The sequence below is a fragment of the Crassostrea angulata genome, chromosome 9 (assembly GCF_025612915.1).
Source record: "Crassostrea angulata isolate pt1a10 chromosome 9, ASM2561291v2, whole genome shotgun sequence".
Taxonomy (NCBI): Eukaryota; Metazoa; Mollusca; class Bivalvia; order Ostreida; family Ostreidae; genus Magallana; species Magallana angulata.
In genome coordinates this window covers 9,957,089-9,970,312 of record NC_069119.1, presented here as the reverse complement: position 1 = coordinate 9,970,312, position 13,224 = coordinate 9,957,089, and the positions used below count along the sequence as shown (strand labels likewise).

Here is a 13,224-nt window from a genome sequence, read left to right as displayed (position 1 = left end):
ATATGTGTGATATTTTATTGATCTCTGAATCTCTGAACTCTGAATATAAAATAAGGTTCTGAAAAATTGCGTCACAGCGGCTTGAAAACTCTCCACTTGCACACTTAAAATACACCGCTTAGCTGGAGGTGAAACACATGTGCGTATCATGGATATTCAAACTTCGAAGTCCAATTTCTCTTGCAGCAAATTGATTATGCTTTGAAAATTTTTACAACTTTCGAAAGTTTGCCCCGACAAATGGAACACTCCTTTATAATCTTTCGGCACATCCTGAGCAGCAGTATAAATGACCACAATCCAGTATAATACAGTCCATTTCATTGTCTAAACAAATTGTACACCATCCAAACCGCACTTCCAAGTCATCTGTAAATACAAAAAATAAATAAATAATTATAATAAAAATTATTTTAATTAAAGACTCAATAAAGAGGTTATTCTTTTTCTATATGTATTGTATTTCATAGTCTAACAACAACAAACTCTAAATTTATGAGCAGGGAAAAATTCCTTTGCAACAAACATTTTTGTTAAATTTGGTCAGGTCTCAGATGTGAAAATTCAAATAACTATATATACATTAAATTAAGTACTTTTTCATTGTTTCAATTAGGGCTTTGAACATTTCAATTCTGTCACTGTGCATTTGTTCTCTCAGCTCAATCTCCTTTCTGTGTCTTTCCTCTTGTTTCTGTTCACATGTGGTTAAAAACTCAACCATCTCTGATGACCGAGTTTTTCTTCTCTTTATCTTCTTCTGACTTCCCGAACTTCTCTCTTCCTCTGAATCAGATTCATGCATTCTCTTAATATTTCCTGGGGGAGGGGGTGGGATTTCTTCACTTGAGACACTTGAATGACGCGATATAAGACACTTTGGGGAAACAGCATGATCTTTTCCAAGGATGTCCTCCATTTTAGAGTAAAATAGAAAGTCTTTCTTGTCATTTCCAAAAAAAAAAAAAGAAACAAAAACTGTTAGTTCTATGATTAAACATAGGTAATCACAGATTACAAAGCTCACTGAGACGAGGCATCACCTTTATGAGACCACCTCTATCATATTATATAGAAATCATAGTTAATCTTGGATATTCATGGATACTGTTTTGACACAATATCATATATTAAAAATTGTATGATAATCATATGTTCATTTCATACAGTATTATAAGATACAATGTTAATCAAAAAAATAATATAAAATACGATATTGCATCCTATAATACTTACAATATATATCATATAATACAATAAAATACTGTATAAATACTGATGCAATATGATATTGTAACATATGATATGACATTGTATCGTTTTATACATTATTGTATTTGATCACATAATACAATATCATTAAAAACTATATGAAATAATATAGTATTATATGATACAATATCATATCACAAAATACATCACAAATATTGTAACATATGATATTATATTGTATAATATAGTATGACATTGTATTGTATTATATTGTATAACATTTAATATGTCATATGATATTGTATCATATAATACAATATAATTTGATACAAGATTGTATCATATCATTTGATACAATATATTGTAATATAGTAATATATCATAAAATACAATGTCATATTATAAAATATTGTATCATATGATACAATATTATATATTACAATATCAATGATATATCAACATGTGATATAAAAACATATTATAGAAACCAATATCATATTATAAAATATTGTATTATATGATAAGATATTATATATTATACAATATCATATCATACGATACATGATTATATATTGCAATATCATATGAAACTATATCATGTGATAAAATAATACATAATACAATATCATATTATACAATATTGTATCATAATATACAATACTATACATAACAATATCGTAATACAATATCATAATATACAAAAAATGATACAATATCATATCATATAATTTTTTTTACAATATTATATATGATATAATATTGTATCATATGAAACAATAGTGTATCATATCATACAATACTAAATAATAGAAATTATGTTCTATCATTTTACAACAAACACATCTATTAGGCTAGTTTGAATGACATAGGATTTCTTTTAGCATCCTTGGTAATGGAGATCAGGCTCTGCATCTGAAGATACCTCTGCGATTCATTTATATCATAGTTAAATCAACTATGCAAGTTTGAAATAGCACTATTATCTATTTAACATGTGACCTGTTTCATAAAACTAAACTTCATCCAACATCCAAAACCTATGGCTCACATTCAGCATTCAAGCTTGTTGGGTGCATCAGTATCATAAGATGCACCATTCATGCAAGTTTGGTGAAGTTAGGACCAGTAGTAACTAAGATATAATCATCAGAGGGCACCTGCTCCAAAATCTTTAACCAGCTCTAAAAACATTAACTCATCCAGCATCCGAAACCTTTGGCTCAGATTCAGCATACAAGCTTGTCGGGTGCATCAGTATCATAAGACGCACCATCCAAGCAAGTTTGTTGAAGATAGGACCAGTAGTAACTAAGATATAATCATCAGAGGGCACCTGCAACAAAAACTTTAACCTGCTCCAAAAACTTTAACTTTCTCCAGCATCTGAAATTCATGGCCCAGATTAAGCATCCAAGTCTCTCAAGTCCATGAGTAGGTCCAGATGCATCATCCATGCAAGTTTGGTGAAGATAGGACAAGTAATAAGTTAAATACAGGACCTGCAACAAAAACTTTAACCAGGTGGGACCAAGGGTATAGCATACGCTCCCCCCGACTTCGTCTCGGTGAGCTAAAAATTGTTGAAAAAGTTAAAAATTTTACAATTCCTATCTGTAGCATCAGCTTATTTTTGTCAACAATGCAACTTTTCTAAGTCTGCCTGATTCAAGTGTTGTTTTATGATTTTTATATTCACTCACCAGCTAACTAACAGCAGAAGTGTTGGGGCTTTTGACCATAAACCATTCCCCTCTTCATTCTCTGTAGTGGTGCTTGTGGTTGGTAAGTCAGGTAAGTCATCTTCTGCATCAGCAGTAGCAGAGATTCCTGATCCAGAAGGATCTATAAATGGGCCACATCGCTCAACTGAGGAAAATAGGTATGATAAAATCAGCTTAACTGAGTCATAATACAAACTATCTGGACAATGTAGTATAAAACATGTAGATCCTGTATAAATAAAAAACCATTTTCCCCCCCTGAATATTCTTATGTTTATTATCATTAGTCCCTTTTCTAACAGGATGATTTTATAGTCATATCACATGTTGAGCATTGCAGTTCTCAAAAACATCCTAAACAATTGTTTATATATAGGATATAAACCTACATCAAACTCTGAACCCCTTGTGAGGCCCAAGAATCGTCCAGGGGCCAAAGTCTAAACAATTTTAAAGAATCACCTGGCTGATAAGTTTCTGAGAAGAAGATTTTTAAAGATTTTTAAAAGATTTACTCTATATATTCCTATTTAAAATTTCGACCCCCCATTGTGGCCCCATCCTACCCCAGGGTCACAACTTTAAATCTACAGTACCTGAAGATGCCTCCACACAAGTTTCAGATTTCCTGGCTAATTAGTTTCTGAGAAGAAGATTTTCAAAAATTTACTCTATATATTCCTATGTAAAATTTTGACCCCCCCCCCCATTGTGGCCCCACCCTACCCCCGGGGGTCATGATTTTCACAACTTTGAATTTATACTACCTGAGAATGCTTCCACACAAGTTTCAGCTTTCCTGGCTGATTGGTTTCTGAGAAAAAGATTATTAAAGATTTACTCTATATATTCCTATGTAGAAATTCAACCCCCCCCCCCCATTGTGGCCCCACCCTACCCCAAGGGTTCATGATTTTCACTACTTTAAATCTACAGTACCTGAGAATGCTTCCACACAAGTTTCAACTTTCCTGGCTGATTAGATTCGGAAAAGAAGATTTTTAAAGATTTACTCTACATATTCCTATGTAAAATTTCGAACCCCCCCCCCCCCCATTGTGGCCCCACCCTACCCCAGGGGGTCATGATTTTCACAACTTTGAATCTATACTACCTGAGGATGCTTCCACACAAGTTTCAGCTTTCCTGGCTGATTAGTTTCTGAGAAGAAGATTTTTAAAGATTTATTCTATATACTCCTGAAACAAACTTGAATCTTCACTATCCACAATTTCCAAATAACCTTGACCTTTGACCTTTATATCTGAGAATGCTTCCACTCCAATTTGAGCTTTTCTGGCCTAATAGCTTTTGAGAAGAAGATTTTTTAAGATTTTCTCTATATATTCCTATGTAAAAATTCATCCCCCCATTGTGGCCCCACCCTAACTCCGGGGACCATGATTTGAACAAACTTGAATCTACACTACCTGAGGATGCTTCCATACAAGTTACAGCTTTCCTGGCCTAATAGTTTTCGAGAAGAAGATTTTTGAAAAATACCTACAATTTTTTAATAATTCTAAATTATCTCCCCTTTAAAGAGGGCGTGACCCTTCATTTGAACAAACTTGAATCCCCTTCACCCAGTTATGCTTTGTGCCAAGTTTGGTTGAAATCTGCCCAGTGGTTCTGGAGAAGATGAAAATGTGAAAAGTTTACAACGCCAACGCCGACGCCAACGCCAACAACGACAGACAACGGACAAATTTTCATCAGAAAAGCTCACTTGAGCTTTCAGCTCAGGTGAGCTAAAAATCTAACTTCGTATTTTAGCATGTTTATCCCCCCCCTAAACCAAACAAAAAAGGGTAGGTTACCCTCCATCTTTAAAAAATTAGGTCAGATTATATTAATGCTTACATAACCTGCATTTCTTACCGGTATTTTGATTCACATGAATTCAGAATATATATATATATATATGTGTGTGTGTATTCATAAACATTCCAGCATAGTTTTTTTTTTTGGCATTAAAATTGCTTATTTTGAGTCAAATTCTAATGCATATCTCTTGTTCGAGAATTGTCTTACCTCTTTGGGCACATTTGTGCATATTAAAACTGTCTAATGATGGAAATGTCATTGAACACATGGAACAACCGTGTAGTGAATGTTGTCTTTCCGCCATTCTAATTCTGTCTGCACCACCTATCTGGCGGGAACAGTTTCGACAGTTCCAGAGCAGCAATTCCGATTTGTTCGTTTGGGATTCCGTTCATTCTCCCTGTCGGAACTGCCAATTGAGTATGCCCAGGGAGATAACTCACAGATTTTGATTGTTACATACTGGTAATATCCACTTCCCTTCATTTCAGATATGACTTCAAAATTTATAAGACTTAATAACTGATTTCAGTTTTTTTTTTCGCAGGGTTTTGTAGATTATAATGAAAAAGGAACAAGACACAAGCATTTTATCAATTTCCAAAACACCAAGTCCGCATCAAATGGTTTTAAATAGTGATTTAGAAACACCAGATGACACATAATGATATACTAGGGTAAGTTTTTCCTGAAATCGGTGGACTTGGAAAGGTTTCCAATAAGATATTTTTGCTTACATTATATTAGTACAAATATTTGACTTTTGTTGCATGTTATTCTAATTTTAAATAAATCATTAGAAATTAAGAGAAATGAATTATGATATAAATAGTGACATTGTTTTCAAACATTTTAAGCATAAATAACCGCCATAAAAGTCACACATAAAATGTACAAATTTTCACAAAATTATTTACATTTCATCAACATGACAGTTTGAAATCATGAACTTTGACCTTTTTAATTATAAAACGTCTCCGGCAAAATCATTTGCATTTTATAAAATAAAAGACTTCAGTATAGTGAACAAAATGCTTTTAAATTTTCGTACAAATCCTAAAAATTGCAAGCCGCAAACCTTACCTTAAACCTGAACAGTGAACGAACGCTAAATGTTCTGTGAACTGTGAGCGCACGGTGAACGCTTTGTAAACGGTGAGCGCCAACGGAGAGCGCAAAACTGTGAATGGTGAACACACAGTGAGCACACAGTGAGCAAACGCAAAAATGGGAAAGTAGAATGTTTCAGGGACTGTATAAGCAGAAAGCTTTACATCATCTTTAAGTATACAAGTAGTTTGGTTTTAGAGTACTTGGGGGAATTCAGGTTCTCTTATCCTTGGTCAAAAGTGTTGTTATCAATCATCTTAAAGCTGCTTTGTTTGATTTTTTGGTCATTACAGTATCAAATAATTTTCAATACAAACCAATTAGCTGAGGAAGTTAGACTTAACTTTTCACCTATTTACACCAGCAGAATTAGTATCCTTTCAAATATAGAAATGTTCAAAGTAAATAAAAATAATTTCACCATGGGAACACAAAAAATGCATCATGGGTGTGTATAGAAAAGGGAACCATTTGAATTGTCCCCAAATCGATTGGTCTTATTCAACCTGCATATTATGCACTGATTGTAAACAAAACAAACTTCATAACTAAGTTAAAAGGACAAAATGTACACAGGTTAATTTTTGATTTTCAAACACATTTTTGAAATATTCATAGCAAAATTCAAACTCATAACACAATCATACGTAAGTCTGCTTTGACGTCAGTGGAAAATCTTATTAAGGGGCGAATAAATGTAATACCCTTATATGTATATCATTTTTCTATTGAAATATGGCTTATTTGCACAGTAAATGTACTGCAAAGCCTATTATTATACACATACTAACCAAACCTATCGTTTAAAAGTGTACATAAGAAACATCGTGTAGAATTGCACATAAGGGGGCCGTGATCGGTGTAGGGCGGGGCCGTGATTTTGAAAAGGGTGAAAGTAGGTCATCAAGTATTCAAAGACTTATTATGTTTCATTAAAATCAATTTTGATAACCAAAAGTATTGCACGGAAGACAGTGATTATTGAGAAACTACCTCTAGTAACATGGGATTTAAGATATCTTTGGAAAAGCTCGAACACTTTGACATAATGCAGGTGGGGTAGGCGCCACGTATTATTTTCAGAGTAATTTATTAAAAATTTTGAATCCTACTTTCACGTTTTTTCGTCTAAAATCATTCCATGTGAATAGAAAATCTAGTATATTTGTAAGAGAAAACCATCTCACATGTATGAATTGAGGAGTATTTGATCGAAAACTTGATGTGGCATAGGGGGCTGATGATCTTGTGGAAAAAGGGGGCTGTGACTATATTTCATTTAAGCAAATTTTCCCAACAAAATCCACATTTTAATATAGCGATGAACATGTGGGTATTGAATTCTAAATCTATTCAATGTATTGCTACTCCCATTTTTTTTATTTCACCCTTTTTTTGAAATTTATATATTCTTAAATTCATTTCAATATAAGAACCATGATATCATATGTAAATTATATTTTATAATCAAAGGCCGGAGCCGCCAAAGGCATCAAGCTGACAATTTTCTTTAATATAGATATCATTAATTTGAATTTCTGCACCAAGTCATATACAGTGAAGTCGCCAATTCCGGGTCACGTCACACTGTTTCTTTGATATTTTACAAAGCTATTCTATTTAAATTTTATACTTTATATATATTGAAAGTACATTTTGTACTTTATTGTATTGTATTTCAATAAATCATCATACTTACAAAAGTCGAAGAAATTTCGAAGTTCAGTTTCTGCTCTACCACCCATTTTTACAGAATGCTTGTGGTTTAACAATTTTATATGCATCAACAATAAATCAATCTTTTTTTCTGAATGGTATAAAAATGGAATAATGTTTTTAAAAGATATTATTAACAATGATGGCTCTTTCTTAACTTTAGATGAGTTTTATGAAAAATTTAAATTTAAACCCCCTTTTCTTCAATACAACAGCAGTCTATCCTAAAAGCACCGGACCGTCGGACAAAACAGGTGAAAATCTAATTGGTCCGATGCACTAACCGGTAAAATCTGTCCGTTTGTCCAAGGTTTGTTTGTTTGGGTTTCAAATTTTATATTTTCTTTTTGAATTTTGGACCGGTGAAAATTTGTTTGGTCCTGTGAAATATTTTAAACTGTCTGTCCAAATGTCCTGTGATGATTTTTCTTTTTCGCGAAGACTTCAACAGTCTCCTTTCCTCTATCCCAAATAATTGGAAAAAACATGTCAAAGACAAAACACATCCTCCCCATAGCTAAGGAAATATAACGCACTCCTTGTCTGTTCAAGGAAAACTTCAACCATTAAGTGAATTAAAATGTAAAGATGCATATTGGATTTTAATTAACAGTTGCAAGGAAATTACTCTCTGTATCCAATGGTCAGAAATATTTGAAGTAGAAATTCCAGTCTCTAATTATAAACATAGGTAATCACAGATTACAAAGCTCACCGAGACGAGACATCACCTTTATGAGGCATCACCTTTATGAGACCACCTTTATCATATGATATGAAAATCATAGTTAATGATCTTGGATATTCATGGAAACTGTTTTGACACAATATCCTATATCATATGTTATAAAATTGTATGATAATCATATGCTCATTTCATATGGTCTTATAAGATACAATGTTTATCAATACAATAATATATAATACGATATTGCATCCTATGATACTTACAATATAGTATCATATAATACAATATAATACTGTAATAAATAATTATGCAATATAAAATTGTAACATATGATATGACATTGTATCGTGTCATACATTATTGTATTTGATCACATAATACAATATCATTATATAATATATGATACAATATAGTATTACATGATACAATATCATATCACATAATACATCACAATATTGTAACATGATATTATATTGTATAATATAGTATGATATTGTATTGTATGATATTGTATCATATTTGATACATAATATGATATTGTATCATATGATTTGATACAACATTGCATCATATCTTATGATAAAATATCATGTGATATAGTAAGATATTATACAATACAATATCATATTATACAATATTGTATCATATGATACAATATTATATATTACAATATCATATAATACAATTCATGTGATATAATAATATATTATACAAACAAAATATCATATAATAAATATAATTATATTATACGATATTATATATAATACAATATCATATCATATGATACAATATTACATATTGCAATATCATATGAAACAATATCATGTGATAAAATATTAAATATATAATACAATATCATATTATACAATATTGTATCATAATATACAATACTATACATAACAAATACATGACACAATATCATATCATAATGTACAAAAAAATTGATACAATATCATATTATATCATATAACTTTTTACAATATGATATAATATTGTATCATATAAAACAATAGTGTATCATATCATATACATGTAATACTATATCATAGGAATCCTGTTATATCATTTAACAACAAACACATCTATCTAGTAGGTTTAAGTGAGGTAGGAGATTTTTTTAGCATCCTTGATAATGGAGATCAGGCTCTGCATCTGAAGCTACCTCTGCGATTCATTTATATTATAGTTAAATCAACTGTGCAAGTTTGAAATAGAACTAATATCTGTAAAACATGTGACCTATTCCAAAAAACTAAACCTCATCCAGCATCCGAAACCTATGGCTCAGATTCAGCACTCAAGCCTGTCAGGTGCATTAGTATCATAAGACACATCATCCATGCTAGTTTTGTGAAGTTAGGACCAATAATAACTAAGATATAATCATCAGGGGGCACCTGCTCCATAAACTTTAACCAGCTCTTTAAACCTTAACCTCCTCCAGCATCCGAAACCTATGGCTCAGATTCAGCATCAATGCCGGTCAGGTACATCAGTATCATAAGACGCACCATCCATGCAAGTTTGGTGAAGTTAGGACCAGTAATAAATAAGATATATTTTTTAGCATCCTTGATAATGGAGATCAGGCTCTGCATCTGAAGCTACCTCTGCGATTCATTTATATTAAAGTTAAATCAACTATGCAAGTTTGAAATAGTATTATTATCTATTAAACATGTGACCTGTTCCAAAAAACTAAACCTCATTCAGCATCCGAAACTAATGGCTCAGATTCAGCATCAGGTGAATCAGTATCATAAGACCGACCATCCAAGCAAGTTTGGTGAAGTTAGGACCAGTTATAACTAAGATATAATCATCAGAGGGCACCTGCTCCAAAAACTTTAACCAGCTCCAAAAACCTTAACCTCCTCCAGCATCTGAAACCTATGGCTCAGATTCAACATACAAGCCTGTCAGGTGCATCAGTATCATAAGATGCACCATCCATGCAAGTTTGGTGAAGTTAGGACTAGTAATAACTAAGATATAATCATCAAAGGGCACCTGCTCCAAAAACTTTAACCAGCTCTAAAAACTTGAACCTCCTCCAGCATCTGAAACTTATGGCTCAGATTCAGCATTCAAGCCTGTCTGGTGCATCAGTATCATAAGATGCACCATCCATGCAAGTTTGGTGAAGTTAGGACCAGTAGTAACTTAGAAATTGCTATCAAAGGGCACCTGCACCAAAAACTTTAACCTGCTCCAAAAACCTTAACCTCCTCCAGCATCTGAAACTCATAAGTCTTTCAAGTCCATAAGTAGGTCCAGATGCATCATCCATGCAAGTTTGGTGAAGATAGGACTAGTAATAACTTAGATACAGGACCTGCAACAAAAACTTTAACCAGGTCCGGACGCCGACGCCGACGCCGGGGGTATAGCATAAGCTCCCCCCGACTTCGTCTCGGTGAGCTAAAAAGATATTTTTAAAATTTACCTTTTCAGTGTTGCACACAAACTAACGCACAATCTTTTCAGCTCAAAATATTACACAGAATCATAGTACATAACAAGTCGCTTTTTAATATGAAATTGATTCCAAGTCCCATCTGTAACACAGGCAACTGTAATCAAATTGACACTATACATCATAGATATTTCCAGTGTAGATGCATACAAATTTTCTGGAAAGATCTAATATATTGGTGGCAACTTCGAACAGAGATAATTTTCTTTCGCATGAAGCTTATTTCTTAGAAATTTTTTAAAAGCAATGAACTCAATTTGTTTGTCAGGTGACTTTGAATGAATTAGATGGATAAAGCATTTTCCAAGTAAAATGCAATAATTTAGTGGAACATTTTTTACTTTGTAGATGCCAAATATGTCATCTCGCATGGTTAAGTGATTGACATTTTCTATCTCAGTATCTGCTCTAAACAGTCTTTGAACAATTTTCACAGGTTTATAATTTGAATACGAGGATACAACACATTAACAGCGTTTCCCTTGTTACAATAAAAGTTTAAACATACTTTCACCTCTTCAAAATCACGGCCCCGGGCTACACCGATCAGCCCTTATGTGCGATTCTATACACGGTGAGAAAGGACGCCATTTTGATTTTGTCTCTTTTGATGTTATCATTATGATTGTTGTTATTTATATTCTTTTAAATGAATATAATACATACATATATATACATACATAAATATATAAATATATATATATATAGTTAAGAAATACGCACCATTTCATCATTTACAGTCGCTATCAGTCGGACTTGGTAGTCTGACACCGACTCCGCTCGACCCGGTGCGTCGATTATTCCGACGGGTAGCAGGACTTTTAGGCCCCAAGATGTTTAGGCCCTTAATCTATAAGATGTTTAGGCCCCAAGATGTTTAGGCACCTATCTTAAGATGTTTAGGCACCAACCTCCTTTTTTTTAAATTTGTTTAACATTATTGACTAATTTTATAGACTGAGATTGAGATTTATCTCTTACAAATCTTTTATTGTATTTATAAATTAAAAAAAAAATTCCTACTTAATTTTTATCAAATAAAATCTACATTAAAAAGTCCGTATTATGCGTCTTCTCTTTAATTAATTATCAAATTATTTTCAAATTCAGAATCTTATATTTAGATCTTAATTCCACTCAAAGGGTATTTGAATATTGCATAATTTTTATTCAACAAAGATAAAATAATGAGCATTTCTTTACCATGTGTTGAACCACCATTACCATTAATTAAATTGTTAAAACAACATCCACCCTCCACCCCAATATCCTGCTCCCTCTCTGGATAGGTGCTAATAAGGAGAGATAATGAAGAGATACTGCAATACAATGGGGGTTTCACACCAATCATGAGAAGTAATTAAATTATGAAGAGACTAGTCTTCTTTAAGCAGTGATTTATCTAAATCTGTTATAAATATCACATATTCTATACATGTATGGGTTTTGTCAATGAAAATAATAAATTAACTCAAAAATGAATATAATGTGTATTTGCTGTGCATGCCTGTTAAATTTCATTTAAAAAAAATATATCCAAAAATTATATAGTGAACCCTAAGAAATATATTTATCACCTGCATCTACAGTTAAGAATCAGCGTAATTATAACAGCCAAGTTGTATCTTTCTACTGGAATGATTACAGAAATAACTTGTGTTTGAGTAGAAAGTTGCTTCAGGGATTTTATTCTTATTTATATATCGGTAAATCTGCTGCTGTGTGAAGAATATCAATGATAAAAGATTGTTTTTTAAATATTCAAACATTGTATTATTCCAATGATGATAGGCAACAAACCAATTTTCAAATATGAATACTATAATGCATACCCTCATATAACTTTAATTTTGTGTTCTAGTCATGAATCTCATAATGGCAGCTCTGACAATAATATCGCAATTTTTATGTAATTAATTTTCTCCAAATTTAATTAAAATGCATTTATTTGCTTAAAACTGCTCAAGAGATACATAATTAAACAGTATATTAAAAACAACAGGTGCCTAAACATTTTGAAATTGGTGCCTAAACATCTTGGGGCCTAAACATCTTGGGTCCTAAACGTCTTTGCTTGGGCCTAAACATCTTGGGTCCTAAACATCTTGGGGCCTAAACGTCTGTAATTCGATTTACCCAAATGAACTCAAATGGACCCAAATGAACATGATGAACCCAAATGGACCCAAATGAACCCAAATGGCAATGCAAATGGAAAATAATCACAAATAAATCAATGTTATAACTAATTTATAATGAATTACATTATGAAATTATTTTGTAAATAATTCTATATGGGTACTGTGTACGTTATCAGGCACGTACAGTGGCGGATTCGGTGTCAGGAGAAAACGTACTCAGGAGAAAACGTACCCAGGAGAAAACGTACCCAATTTCTAGGGTACGTTTTCTCCAGGAGAAAACGTACCCGGGTACGTTTTCTCCAAGAGAAAACGTACCCTATGAAAATCATA

The 13,224-nt window shown here is 32.4% G+C and overlaps 1 protein-coding gene across 2 annotated transcripts; it reads right to left on the bottom strand.

The window, feature by feature from the left end:
• Positions 1-11,566, bottom strand: LOC128163531 (uncharacterized). Of its 2 annotated transcripts, none has more exons than XM_052827151.1 (3): positions 11,474-11,566; positions 597-943; positions 1-369 (listed from the first exon to the last, which is right to left on the bottom strand). In XM_052827151.1, the coding sequence occupies exons 1-3, from the start codon at positions 11,474-11,476 to the stop codon at positions 366-368; spliced, it is 354 nt and encodes a 117-aa protein (XP_052683111.1). In that variant the 5' UTR covers positions 11,477-11,566; the 3' UTR covers positions 1-365. The 2 variants fall into 2 exon arrangements, with proteins under 2 accessions (XP_052683111.1, XP_052683112.1); XM_052827152.1 differs by having other exon boundaries at positions 597-939; positions 11,474-11,564.
• Positions 11,567-13,224: the final 1,658 nt, after the last annotated feature.